The 13,971-nt window shown below is 51.0% G+C and overlaps 1 protein-coding gene across 4 annotated transcripts; it reads left to right on the top strand.

Moving 5' to 3' along the window:
- Window positions 1-7,022: 7,022 nt before the first annotated feature.
- HNRNPAB (heterogeneous nuclear ribonucleoprotein A/B) lies at window positions 7,023-13,952 on the top strand. 4 transcript variants are annotated; one of them, XM_060144372.1, is made up of 8 exons: window positions 7,023-7,528; window positions 7,687-7,923; window positions 8,661-8,829; window positions 9,554-9,712; window positions 9,887-10,018; window positions 12,122-12,242; window positions 12,921-13,061; window positions 13,345-13,952. In XM_060144372.1, exons 2-8 carry the CDS (start codon window positions 7,709-7,711, stop codon window positions 13,413-13,415), a joined length of 1,008 nt encoding a protein of 335 aa, XP_060000355.1. In that variant the 5' UTR covers window positions 7,023-7,528; window positions 7,687-7,708; the 3' UTR covers window positions 13,416-13,952. The 4 variants fall into 4 exon arrangements, with proteins under 4 accessions (XP_060000355.1, XP_060000356.1, XP_060000354.1 ...); XM_060144373.1 differs by having other exon boundaries at window positions 7,023-7,443; XM_060144371.1 differs by having other exon boundaries at window positions 7,037-7,603.
- The last annotated feature ends 19 nt before the right edge of the window (window positions 13,953-13,971 follow it).

Genomic DNA, 13,971 nt, shown 5'->3' on the forward strand with positions numbered 1-13,971 from the left:
AGAAGTAAGAGGGAGAAGACAGCCATCTGTGAACCAGGAAGTGGGTTTTGCCAGACACCCAGTCTGCTGATGCCTTCATCTCGTACTTCCTAGTCTCCAGAGCCATGAGAAATAAATTTCTGTTATTTATAAGCCATGTAGTCTATAGTAATTTGTTATAGCAGCTCGAACAGACTAAGGCACTCTCCCTTCTCTGACCTTTGGTTTTCTTCCCTGGTAATGAGGGGTTTGGACTTCATCTTTGAAATGGATCACCTCTTGATCCTTTTCTAGCCATTAGGGACTAAAGTACTAGAAGAAATGGACAAAATAAACTGCGCTGCTAGAGATAGGCATAGGCAGGAAGCGAAGAGTCCGTCACCTGTGGGGGGATGGTTTTCTACTTGAGAGAGGCAGACAGTGCTTCCCTCTGCCTTCCTTGTCAGGCCTGGCATTCGAGGCCTTCCACCTGGTGGTTCTGGTCCAACTTTCCAGCCTTACTGCCCATCCTGCCCCTATGCATGGAGTCAGGGTTGTAACCACACATGTTCCTTAATGTCTCTCATCACCCCCTCCTTTCATGGACCATTGCCATTGCAGTACTCACGGACTTCCTGTTTCCTGTGGATGAATGGAACCCTTTGTCGTGGCATGTAAAGCCCCTGCCCAGCGACACAATCTCAGCTCCTCTCTGTCATGTGGGGCTACTTGCAGTTCTCCAAACAGTCTGTGCTTTCTCAAGAGCTGAGCCTTTGCTCAGTCGGTCTCCTCTGCCCGTACCCACTTCTCCCCCATCCCTGCCTGGAGAACCCCCATTCAGGCTTCAGGGCACAGCCCAAGCGTCTGCTCCTGTGGGAAGCCTTGTCCTTCCTGCCCACTTCCCTAGCTTACTTAGTGTCTCTCCCATGTGTCCCTGTCCTCCTGTACTTCCCTGTTACAGCATTCATCTCACCACGTGGAAAAGTAGACTCCACTCCTGGGGCAGGGGCAGGGGCAGGGGCAGGGGTGGCCTCTGATAGTGGTGGCACTTGGTGATGGTCCCTGAAAGGCAGGTTGACTAAAGGAAAGCTATCCTCTAGAGTCTCCCTTCGCTGTCATTAACATAGAGTTGTTGAAGCCTATTGTGAAAACTAGGCACCCAGTCTGTCCTTGCCTTCCCTGTGCAAGCAGCTCAGCTCGCTTCTCAGAGTCCACGGCAGTAAGGCAAGGCCACCAGAGTTCCAGCCAATGGAAAGTGAGTGAGAGTGACATGTGCCACTTCCAGGCCTGAGCCATCAAGACTCACACCAGCTCCACCCTGTATGTTTCCTTCTGCCAGCTGTGTGCGATGACAAGGCCCGAGGGGCTGGTGGAGCCATGGGAGGGGCCTGGGTCCCTAAACGACCCCATGGAGGAGAGCCGCTTCTCTAGCCTGAACACCACCCAGGACTGTTATCTGTAAGAAACAATCTTCCGTGGCTTTTAGATATATTTGGTACACAGTGTAGCCTTCCCTGACTGATATTCCTGTAGTGCAAACCTGAGTGCAGGTGACAGTAATAAAGGCACGTTCAGGCCTAGGTGATGGATTGGATAGGGGAGGAGTGAGGAGAGGGGTGTTAAGACTGACCCAGTCATGTTCCTGGCCTGCACATGTAGGGTGGTAGAGGCATTCTCTGTGGCCAAGAGCACCGGCAGAGGGTCTGGGCTCAGGGGAATGTAATGTGTTCTCTTTTAGACATGCTGAGATTGTGGTGCCTTGGGGACAGTTCAGGAGAGATGTTGAGGAATAGTGACTCGTGTGGGTTTAGAGTTCAAAAAACAGGTCTGTCCTGAGGGTCATGTTGATGGCAGGCAAAGCCCGAGCTGTTAGTAAATGAGTGAATATATGAATTGTCGTGTAATCAGAAACTGAGGCTCAAAGGGAGAGTCTCCCAGGCCCACCCTGACTTAGTGGCAGTGATAAACCACACACACAGCCCCTCCAGGGCTGCTCTGATGAGCAGGCTGCTGCCTTTCAGCAGGGAGATGGGCATTTCCTGGTTTCATAGGCTCGTCCCCGACCTGGTCAGCAGCAGTGCATCCTGAATCTGTCCCTATCCCAATGCCCCGTGCCCAGCATGCTGTATAAAAGTGAGAATCCAGCCCCAGGGACCTGGGAATCCGAAGTTTTAAAAACTACGCAGGAGATTGTGATATGAAGCCAGGCTGGGCCCCTCTGTATGCCATGTCCACTGAATGCAGCCCTGCAAGCTCCGAGGAGACTGGGAGGTTTAGGTCTGTATGTGAATCACATATTCCAATAAGGTCTGATTCCAGAAGGGTGTCCTAGGCAATTCTGATTGGCCTTTGCTGGGCAGAGGCTGCCTCTGAGACTCAAACTAGGCATGGGTGGCTGTCGCAAGAATGTGACCTTAGCGGGTGTGGGCAGGGCGTTGGCTAGTAGAGCTTCTCCAGATCTTCCACTTCTGTTTTGAGGATTTGATTTGAGACGCGATGGGGAGCTCATCAGCTGAAGGAGTCATCCCTGAGATCTTCTATTGTTACTGTTGTTAGCAGTCCTAGCAGCTGGCATTTATATCTACTACCCGCCTGGTGCTGTGCTAAACTCTTGGCAGACAGTCTGTGAGCCCTGCAGGAGTGCTGAGAGGCAGGTGTTGTCATCCCTGTTTTCAAGAGGAAGAAGCTGAGTTTCATGGAGGCCTAGTTAGGGACTGGCATCCCTAATGCTTTCAGTTGATGATGATGAGTTTAGAGGGCCCAGGAACAAGACATTAGGACCTTGTGAGGGCTGGAGTGAGCTGGACAACACCTGCTCCACCTGCTGGGGGGCAGTGTGACTCAGCTCCCGCTGAGTGTGGACATGTGGGACTGTGGCCCAGTGTGACTTTATCTAAAAAATTTCCAAAGGTACCTGGAAATGTAATGTTTTGTAGAAATATACTTTGTAAATGTTGGCAAATAATTTTTTACGATGTTCAAGACACTGTATAGGCAAGCAAGCACATCTGAAAGTCAGATTCAGCCCACTAGGAACCAGTTTGTCACCTTAGTTAAGAGATCTTTTATTCAGTCTGCAGGTATTGGAGTGCCCACTGGAGGTGTCAGGGCAAAGGAGACAGACCTGGTGCAGGATCTCATTGAGCTCTTGGTCAGTGTCAATATTGTGTGATCTGTGCTCTGAGAGGGGCCCTTCCTTGGGGCCTGACAGAACACTTTCTGGAGGAAGCTGAAGTCTGATGGATGTTGGATTAGTCAGCTAGGGCTGCCATAACAAAGCACTACCAGCTGGGGGGCATAACACAATAAAAATTTATTGTCTCTGTTTACTTGATAACAGGGGCAAGGATAAAAATTGTGAGACAGTAAGTGAATAAATAAACTCAGCAGTACTTGTTTTTTTTTTTAGAAGTTACATTTGGTCATACCCAAAAAATTGCAGTATAAGAATTTGAGGTTATATATCAAACCCAGGTAACAGGAAATTGTACTAGCAAGACACCTAAATAAATGTCTGACAAAGCAGAAAAAAAAGAAAAGAAATTTATTATTTTACAGTTCTGGAGGCTAGAAGACCAAAATCAAGGTGTTGGCAGAGCCACACTCCCTCTGAAGGCTGTAGGGGGGAATCTGCTCCATGCCTCTCTCCTAACTTCTGGTGTTGCTGGTAATCCTTGGTATTCCTTTGTGCTATGGACTGAATGTTTGTGTCCCTCCAAATTCATATATGTTGAAACCCTAATCCGCAGTGTGATTGTAGTTGGAAGTGGGGCCTTTGGGAGGCAGTTAGGTTTAGATGAGGTCATGATGAGGTTTAGATGAGGTCATCATTTAGATGAGGCAGTTAGGTTTAGATGAATGGGGCCCTCATGATGTAATTAGTGCCCTTTTAGGAAGAGACATGAGAGAGCTTGCTTCTCTCTCTGCCCTCTGCCATGTGAAGATACTATAAGAAGATAGCCATCTGCAAACTAGGCAGCAGGTCCTCATCAGACATCTTGATCTTGGACTTCCCAGCCTCTAGAACTGTGAGAAATAAGTTTGTTTTTTAAGGCACCCAGATCATAGTATTTTGTTATAGCAGCCTGAACTGACCAAGGCACTTGGTTTGTAGACTTGTCACTCCAGTCTCTGCCTCTGTTGTCACATGGTGTTTTCCTTGTGTCTTTGTGTCTTCTCTTTTTATAAGGCACCAGTCATATTGGATTAAGAGCCCACCTACTTCAGTCTGATCTCATCTTAACATCTGCAAAGATCCTTGTCCCAAATACGGTCACATGCACGGGTACCACGGGTTGGGAATTGAACAGATCTTTTAGGGGATACAATTCAACCCAAAACAGATAAGTAGAGTAGGCAGGTAAGATTTGGGGAAGAATATTCCAGGTAGAGGGAACAGCAGGTAGAAAGACAGAAGGGTGCAGGTGAGTTCCAGCAAATAAATCAGCACAGCTAGAATGGAGAGCTGGGCCTGAGATGTGACTGGGGTGGCTCGAGCCATGTGGAACCGTCAGGCTTGGCTAGGCTCCAATTAGAGATAAACCCCCAAATCTCAGTGGCTTGACCCAGTACAGGTTCATTTCTTGCTCACATCAAGTCTGATGTGGGCTGAACAGCTCTTCTTTATAATGTAGCTCTGACATGCAGAACACATGGTCTCCAGGGGAAGAGAGGTCTGGGGGAAGCGCCCAGTCTCAACCGCTCAGGCCTGGAAGTGACTCTTCCACTCAAGATGAAGAGAGGTTGGAGGGAGGGGGGCATGGATTTCTGTGAGCCCCATCTGTCCCTCTCACCTGTATTCAGGGTTAAGACTTCATCCTCAGAGTATTGGGAAGCCAGCCACGGTTTTCATGCAGAGTGTGACAAGGTCCAACTTGTGTTTTAGAAAGTTACCTCTAGCTGGAGCCCGTGGAGCTGTGGTGTGGGAAGTGGCCCCCTATGGGAGTCAGCCACAACAATCACAACATATTTGCAGTTAACTCCTGCAATTTCCACCTTGCAGGCTCAGCCAAAATAAGAAAAAAAAGAAAAAGAAAAATTTATGTAATTTAAAAAACTTTCAAAATGCATTTTGTGTCTATCCTCTGTATTCTAGATTGGTGATTGTACACATTCTTACACATATATTGCCTGACAGTCTGAATTCCCAAAGCCATGGGACTTTACTTTGAGGGCCTCTTAAGGGACTTTGGCGGGTAACTGGGCTCCTTGCTGATTTGAGAACCTCATTGTCATAGAAGATGCCCTCAACTCATGTCTGCAACTAGGACCAAATAGCAAGATTCCCTTGTGTCAAAGGGAATTACTGCTGCTTCCAAACAGCATGGTGCCCTGCCTCTGTCAGAAGCACCCTTGCATGCAGTATAAAAGCATTCTGTGCTAAGACTGACCCCTATTTGTCTGCAGTTCTTTACAGTTTATAAAGTATGTTCTAGGCCAGTGCTTTATTTGAGGTTCAAAGTCATTTAATCTCATATGAGATCTAATTTAGACCACGGAACTCAGAAGCTCAGAGCCCCCTTGTCCTAGTCAGGAGTAGTCAGGAGCCCTGGAGACAATGTAGAATTGGAAGTGCTGGCTTTGTGGCCACGATTTCAGCTGTGTGATTTCAGTGTTTTTGTGTATAAACTATGGATAACTGCATAGGAAGGTATTTTGAAGCTCCAAGAAAGCAATGTTGGTGAAAGTATTTTGCAAACTGTTAAGCACCATCCAAATGTTGTTATCCTCAGACTTACATGTCATTGAAAGCATTTCCCAAATTGTGCTAAAGGAATCCATGTGGACAAGAGCAGGAGATTAAGTGAATGTATGCCCTCATTAGTTATGTCCTGTGGCTACACTTGACCTTGATTGCCTGAATTTTCTTCATGGCTTGGGCAGCTGTGCCCATCATTGCCTGTGACCAAAACCCTGGTCCTTATTTCTGTGGGTGGGCAAGGGCTGGGGTGGAGGTGGGGTGGTGAGTTTGTTAGGGACTTCCCTGCAAGCCTCACCACCAGATTTCAGTGACATGACCAAGGTTTTATGGAGATACGTGAATTCCAGTTTATGGAATCTAACCTGAAAGTGAAATGGTCAGGTGAGCCTTGGGATGAACCAGAGGCATTTGCTCATCTTGGGGTGGGTGCTCAGCTCTAGGGGGTTGATACCTTGGGGAAAATGCAGTGTTGTGTGCCTAAATCTTAAGATTTTTTAAAAATTATTTTTTCAAAATGTGAAATTGTGACATTTCACATTCTCATGGCAACTCCACTGGCTGGCTGACTTAGGGAGTGAGCCTTGGGCTGGGGCTCTGGGCTTGTTTTCTCATTTATAAATTAATTATGGTACCACCTTCCATAGGATTGTTAGGAGACCAGATGAGAAAATAGAATGCCCAGCCTATCACACCGGGCCTGGCAGCAGGATTCCAGTGGGAGACGTCAGCTACTTGTGTTCTGCTGTTGTTTGGTAATCCCCAGGCTTCAGAGGTTTTAATCCTGGTTCATTTGGGGCTTGTCACCCATATGATTAAAAGGAATCGTGGGATTACGCAGGCCTTTCAAGCTTGGTGGTCAAGTAGATAAATATTAAGGGGTTTTGTATATTAGAAAAAGAGAACTATTCTTCCCTTCCCCCAAAACTTCATGATTTCAAGGAAGTGGTACATTTCTCTTAAAAATAGATTTTAGCAAAAATAAATGAAAGAGTTTAAGTAATCAAAAGTAAAAATTTGATGTCAGTCGTCAACGTGGTGCCAGGCGACCTAAGATTGGGGAACACCGTGGTCCCACCGTTTCTCCCGCCACATCCCGGCGGAGCACCATTGGCAACAGTCACTCGATGAACTCCGCCCCCTCCTCGCTTCTCACCTCCGGGGGAGGCGGCAGAAGTGGCGGGAGCGCGTGGCTTTGACGGCACCAAGGTCAAGGGGGAGGGCGGGATCCGTCCCAATTTCTCCGAACCAAGCTGAGGGCCTTGGCGGGCACTGCGCGCCCAATCTCGGAAGGCCAGGCTCTGCACTTCCAGTTGGGGCGACTTCGGTTTCCGAGGCTTCCTTGAGTCCAGTTTCCTGTTTTGGGAAACGGAGTGGCCAAGGCTGCCAATGCTGGATTAGGTCGCACCGGGACGAAGGACTACGGCCTCAGAGGGCGAACGGTCAGTAATAAGCCTCTCCGCCCCTGGGCTCGGGCCGCCGGCCGCTCGGGACAGGGTCATCGGACCACCGGACCCGGCAACCCTCTGCAAGGCCCCGGCTCGCGCGAATTCTAAGATGAGGACAAAGCCCGCCTGGATTTACCGTGAGCGCGCCGCCGCGGCCAATGGGGAGCCGGCGCGGGGTTGAGTGACCGGCTGGCGAAGCCAATGAGCATGTGGTTTGTTGCGAGGTGGCCTCGGCTCCGGCATTATAAAGAGCGCCACGAGTCGGCATTGTCAGGCGGCAGCACCGCGCGTGCCTGGTAGAGCTTCTGTGTTGGTGGCTTTCGTGCAGCGGCGGCAGCGGTAGCGGCAGCGCAGGCCGAGGGAGGAGGGCGCGAGGTCGCGGCGGCTCCGTCGGTAGACGGGGGAGAGGCCCGGCGGCGCAAGCGTGAGCGCGGCCGAGCCCGCGGTGCCTTCCCGGCGGGTGGGGACGAGCGGGCCCCGCGGCGTCATCGGCGGCGAGGTGAGCGTCCGGGCCCGCGGGTGGCGGGCGGGAACCCGGGCGGGAGCGGCGCCGGCCTGATGCGTCGTGGCTGCTCGTTGCAGGAGCCGCGCGCCACGGCCTAGCATGTCGGAAGCGGGTGAGGAGCAGCCCATGGAGACGACGGGCGCCACCGAGAACGGACACGAGGCCGCCCCCGAAGGCGAGTCGCCGGCCGGGACTGGTGCTGGCACCGGGGTCGCGGCTGGCGCCGGAGGCGGGAGCGTGGCGCCCCAGGCCGGCAACCAGAACGGCGCCGAGGGTGACCAGATAAACGCCAGCAAGAACGAGGAGGACGCGGGGTAGGTGCGGCCGCGGGCCGACGGGGGGCGCCGCCTTTGTTCCGGGGCCGCCTTTTGTTGGCGCCACGCGGCGGGGGGAGGGGCGGGCGGCCGGGGCCTGCTCGCGGCCCGCAGAGCAGCAGCCCCGCGCCGCCGGCTTTCCGTGCGCGCCGGAGTTTGCAGGAGTTTGTTGGGTCGACTTTGGCGCCGCCCCGGGACCGCTGGCTGGCGCCCGGAAGCGGAGTGTGCTCGGACCCGGGGCCCGGCGGGTCGCGGACTGCCTGAGCTGCGTGGGCGGAGTTGGCGCGCGCCAGGGCCTTCCTCCTCCGCCTCTTTTCCAGGGCGGAGTCACGGCCTGAACTCCGACTCGGCCCCGGAAGCCTTGAGTTCCTTGAGAGCGAGTGCTCGGAGGTGGCAGGGACCGTAGCGTTTTGATACACGGTTGTTAGACAAATTAGTTTCCTTACAGTTGTGAGTGCCCAGGGCCTAGCTCTCCGGCTAGGTTGTGCTTCCTTTTCCCCCACCTCCTTGGGGGTACGGATCACCTGAGGCTTTGTTAGGGTCAAGATTGGGTTTGGAAGGGAAGCGGAGATTTGTTAACATTTTCCAGAGGTAGAACCCTGTGGGCCCTAAGGGTAAACCTTTGTTCCGAATGGTGGCTTTATTTACAATCTTTTCAATGAAAGTTTTGCTAGGGCCAGTCCTTCCGAAATGAGTTTTCTAAGGCTTGTTTCCCTGTTCTCACCCCACCATTTCAGAAAAATGTTCGTTGGTGGCCTGAGCTGGGATACCAGCAAAAAGGACCTAAAGGATTATTTTACCAAATTTGGAGAGGTCGTTGACTGTACAATAAAAATGGATCCCAACACTGGCCGATCAAGAGGGTTTGGGTTTATCCTCTTCAAAGATGCAGCCAGCGTGGAGAAGGTAAGTTGGGTACTTTATAATCAGAAGTCTGTGTATTTTATGAGGATACTATTCTTAGACCATGATTGGCTTATGTGTTTTGCACATGGTTGGGTGCTTTGGGAAAAGCAGAGAGGTTGGGAACTCCTGCTCTCCTTTTTGAATGGATTAAAAGTAGAGATTAAATGGAGGAGTGAGTGGGCAGGAGTGGTCCAGGAAGATTATGGTTGACCGTTTATTATCTTGTGCCTATTCTGGACCCTGCTGAAGCAGACATTTCATTGAGAGGACTAGAAGAGAGTCCAGGGTTGCTAGGAGATAAACATTATTTTACTCATTTTGTAGAAAACAAACCTAAGGCTCAGAAGGTTAAGTAGAAGAGATCACATAGCTAGCAAGGGGTGGAGTGTGAGGATTCCAGCCCTCACAGCCTAGCTCTAGCCTGTGCTTTTAATTATTGCTTTACTTCCGGAGGAGATAGGCCTTAAATTGGGGCTGCCTGGGCAGGAAGAGGGGTGCACGGCATGGGCAAAGACTGGTGGGGGGGGTTGCGGATAGATTTATAGGTGTTTAGGTAAACCAAGTGAAGTTTGGAGATAGGGTTGGGAAGTCAGATTGGGGGTAGAGTTTGAAGGAGGTGAAGCACATTTTGTGTGCCTGTGTTGGAGTCTTGTGGTTCAAAGAGAAGGTTCTTGTTCAGGGTCATGCTGCTGAGTTAGAACCCAGCTCCCTTCTGTTGGAACAGGTTCTAGACCAGAAGGAGCACAGGCTGGATGGCCGTGTCATTGACCCCAAAAAAGCCATGGCCATGAAGAAAGACCCAGTAAAGAAAATTTTTGTGGGGGGTCTGAATCCTGAAGCCACTGAGGAGAAGATCAGGGAGTACTTCGGCGAGTTTGGGGAGGTGAGTGTGTGGCCCCCGGAGTGGTCTGCCAGCTGCACCGAGGTTGCCTTCTTCTTGGTCCTTGGCACCTTGGCTGGCTGGAGCTCTTTTTCACTCTGGTGTTCGTGGACGTTTTCTCCTGTGAGTTCCTTATAGGCTCTGCGGTAGGGTCCTGAGCTTTGCTTACGTTTGCAGATTGAAGCCATTGAGCTTCCAATGGATCCAAAGTCGAACAAAAGACGAGGCTTTGTTTTCATCACCTTTAAAGAAGAAGAACCTGTGAAGAAAGTTCTGGAGAAAAAGTTCCACACCATCAGTGGAAGTAAGGTAAGGTGTCCCCAGCTGTGTGTGCTTGGCATTCTGCTGGAGAGCTGGCCTTTGCAGGCGTGGATTAGGCATTGGGTTACCTCCAAGAGTTCTCCAGGGTATACGTTACTGTTTTCTGCACTGTTTGCTGTCCTCATAGGGGAGGGGCAGGTTGTCCTGTCTTTCACGGAGCTCCTAGGCTGGTAGGACAGGATATGAGGGAGGCAGGAGAATACTGGAGGACGGGAGGCTTATATGGGATAGAGTGTGTGCTGAGTAGCCTCTTCAGATCCTGACTTAAAGGTAGAGGTCATGGTGTTTGGGATGTAGAGTGCAAAGTGTGTAAGTCCTACAGTTAAGGTCTCAGAAGATTCTAAAATTGCCATTTACTGTTTTCTGTGGAGAAGTCTTACCTGCTTTGGACGTTGTTGTAGAGCTTTTATCTTTACCTCCTGCCACAACCAAATCTGTTTTATCTCCATCCCCTTTGGTTACTGGTTAAATTAAGCCCCACCCCAAAGATCCTTTCCAGAGAGCTCCCCAGGGTCCTGGCCACCTTAAATCTAGAGTCAGTTTTGACTTCAAATAAGCGAGAGTCCTGTTCAGTGAGGGGCAACTCTTCCCTCTGAACTCTGGACAGGAGAGAGGGTAGGTAGTTCATGCTCCCTGTGTTCTCCAGTGGCCGAGGCAGTTGGGAGTTGAGGGTGTGGCCCACTGGCAAGGTGTGGCAGGCTCTGCCTGAGCAGGAGTGGCAGCCAGATAAGGTGGGACACATAGGGTGGGGCTCCTGGAAGCCTCAATCCTGGCTGGGAATTTTTGGAAAGATTGGATTTGGGATTGGGCCCCTAAATTTTATGTAAAATGAGATGGGATCATAGGGGCTGTTGGGTGAGACCTCATCCATTAATGGTTACCCCAGTGGACAGTGACATGGAAAGAGATCTTTATCTCTGTGCCATGATGTGAAATGGGCATGAAGAGCCTATTAGGGCACCATTAGTCAAACTGCTAGTGGTTGATCTTGAAATAAGTGTTATTTAGCAGGTTGTATTCAGTATTTTTAACTTAGTAGGATAGAAAACATGAGATCGCATCACTTGATAATTTGCTGATTTTTTGAGTATGCTTGTATGGGGACATCTTGCGTAAAATGGTTTTTTTTTTTTTTTTTTTTTGCGGTACGCGGGCCTCTCACTGCTGTGGCCTCTCCCGTTGCGGAGCACAGGCTCTGGACGCGCAGGCTCAGTGGCCATGGCTCATGGTCCCAGCCGCTCCGCAGCATGTGGGATCTTCCCGGGCCGGGGCACGAACCCGTGTCCCCTGCATCGGCAGGCGGACTCTCAACCACTGCGCCACCAGGGAAGCCCCCTAAAATGTTTTTTTAATTGGTCTTAATGGAGAGGGTTATGTGTCAGTGGACTTTCTTTTAAAAATATACTTAAAGCAGGAGCACTTGAAGGACCCTCATGAGAGTTTTGAGCAAAAAGGAAATTGACTCTCTGGGCCCTAAGAAGACACAGATATCTGGCCCATCCCAACAGCCCACCAGTGGTTGGAGGAGAAAGGGGGAGCAGTATGGCCTTAGGGAAGGCTGCCTTGAGTTTCAGTGGCTTTCTTTATAAGATGAAGGTCAGGTTTGCCACCTCAATAGTGTATTTGAGTGGAATGCTTTTATTTCTTCTGGGGGGGAGAAAAGAACCTTTTTTCTCTAAGATCCCTTACCTGGGAAGCCTTCTCTGACTCCCTTGCCCAAGGTGGCACCAGATTGACACCTGGTGTGGTGTCTTGCTACACTGGACTGGCATTGGTCCAGCTGTCCTTCTCCCACTTGTTAGGGCACCCAAGGGTGACCATCAGTGGACCTATCCCATTGGGTGTATCCCATTGTTTCAAGCACTCTGGGGAAAGGCTTGAGCCAAAAAGCCCATTGTGTGAGTTTTTCGGTCTGTCTAGATTTTAGTTGTGATTCTGAGCTAGTCCAAATGTGGTTTCCTACCCCAGCATGTGTTCTTGAGCAGATAGAGAAGATCTGCCTCCTGAACGTTTGTCAGCGAAGGCCTTCGTGCACACTTCCTGCCCAGGGCTTGTCCCACTGGCATGACCCACTGTTCTCTTGGCTTTCAGTGTGAAATCAAGGTGGCTCAGCCCAAAGAGGTTTATCAACAGCAGCAGTATGGCTCTGGGGGCCGTGGGAATCGCAACCGAGGGAACCGAGGCAGCGGTGGTGGCGGCGGAAGTGGAGGAGGTGAGTGGAACCCAGATGAAGATGAGTCCTGTTTCCCTGCCTGCATGGAGCTTCTGTGCCTGTTTTGGGGGCTCTCTTGGCCTCTGGTGCTTGGTGCAGCAGGGTGGGCAGAATCAGGAATGGTTTTCCTGGGTTGAGGCTATGCTGCTGCTGCTGCTGCTGCTGCTTGGAGTAGAAGAGCCCATTTTTCTCATGTGGTCTGGGGCCCCAGGGCAGAGGGGGCATCTGCATCAAGACGGGGTGTGCTTGGCTCTGTGGCTGTCCTGAGTCTTGGTACACCCATGGGTGGGTGGGCTGAAGGGTAGGGCAAGGCTGTGCCAGGCGCTTAACCTCCTTCCGTCCCAGGCCCCTCTGACTCCAAAGCCTGAACTCCATCCTTTTTAAGGCCAAGCTGCCAGGGAGGGTGGGGGTGAGCAGAGGGTGATTTGAATGAGAGTGAGCTGCCTCGGTTGCCCCAGTGAAGTTAGTTTTCCATCCTGGCCTGGCCTTCTTACCCCCAGCTTGGGTCTCAGGTACAGGGCTGGGCCCAGGGCCCTCCCTCTACACCAGGACAGCAGCCCCTTGGCTTTTCTGAGTTGCCATAGTAACTTCGCCACCCAAAGGGCAGGATTTCCTCCATCCTAGCTCCTGCGTGTGCTAAATGGTCCATGGGCCCCTGTGCCCTGCTCCCCCCCACAGGTCAGAGTCAGAGTTGGAATCAGGGCTACGGCAGCTACTGGAACCAGGGCTACGGCTACCAGCAGGGCTACGGGCCCGGCTATGGCGGCTACGACTACTCGCCTTATGGTTATTACGGCTACGGCCCCGGCTACGACTACAGTAAGTAGGAGAGAGGGAGGCCCCCATCCACTCACCCACCCTGGGAGGCAGGACAGACAGTGCAGGGGCCACTGGCAGCAGGGGCTTTGGAGTCGGACAGGCTGGGCTTTGTGGCCTGGCTTGCTCACTGGAGCTACCCGATTTTGAGCTTTTGGGGCTCAGGAAGGTGGGGAACATGTCCTATCAGAGTTGTTGGCTCTGGTGAGGATGCATATCAAGCGCCTGGCACAGGAGTAAATGCTCAGTAAGTTGTAGCTGCTCTCATTGTTGTTCTTGTCCCTAGGTCAGGGTAGTACAAATTACGGGAAGAGCCAGCGACGCGGTGGCCATCAGAATAACTACAAGCCATACTGAGGCTTTGGCAGGAGTGTCCGACTGACCGCACACGCTTTGTTTGGATATCGAGTGAACACAATTATGTACCAAATTTAACTTGGCAAACTTTCTATGGGCTGTCCCATGTGCGTCTTATTTAAAATTTCCCCCCTGGAAATCACTCTCCTGTTTAATATATCCAGAGCTCTAGTTGTTTTAGGCAGCGTGTGGTGTCTCGAGGCCAGAGCGGCATTATGGGCTCATTTTTATTACCCGGTTACCCGGAGCCAGATTGGAGGGTCTGCTTCCTGCGGCCGCTCTGCAGCCTGGACCTGTGGACCCTGGTTGTAAAGAGTAAATTGTATCTTAGGAAAACAGTGTCACCTTTTTTCACCTTTAATTTTATATTATTTGTGTCATACATTTCCTATAATGGAAGTGTTAATTTTACTGTACTTTTTGGTACCTTTCGGGAATCTAATGTATTGTAAGGTATTTTACACGTGTCCTGATTTTGCCACGACCTGGATATTGAAGCTATCCAAGCTTTTGAAATAAAAATTTAAAAACCCCCAAGCCTGGGTGAGTGTGGGAT

This window comes from Lagenorhynchus albirostris, chromosome 3 (genome assembly GCF_949774975.1).
Source record: "Lagenorhynchus albirostris chromosome 3, mLagAlb1.1, whole genome shotgun sequence".
Classification (NCBI taxonomy): Eukaryota; Metazoa; Chordata; class Mammalia; order Artiodactyla; family Delphinidae; genus Lagenorhynchus; species Lagenorhynchus albirostris.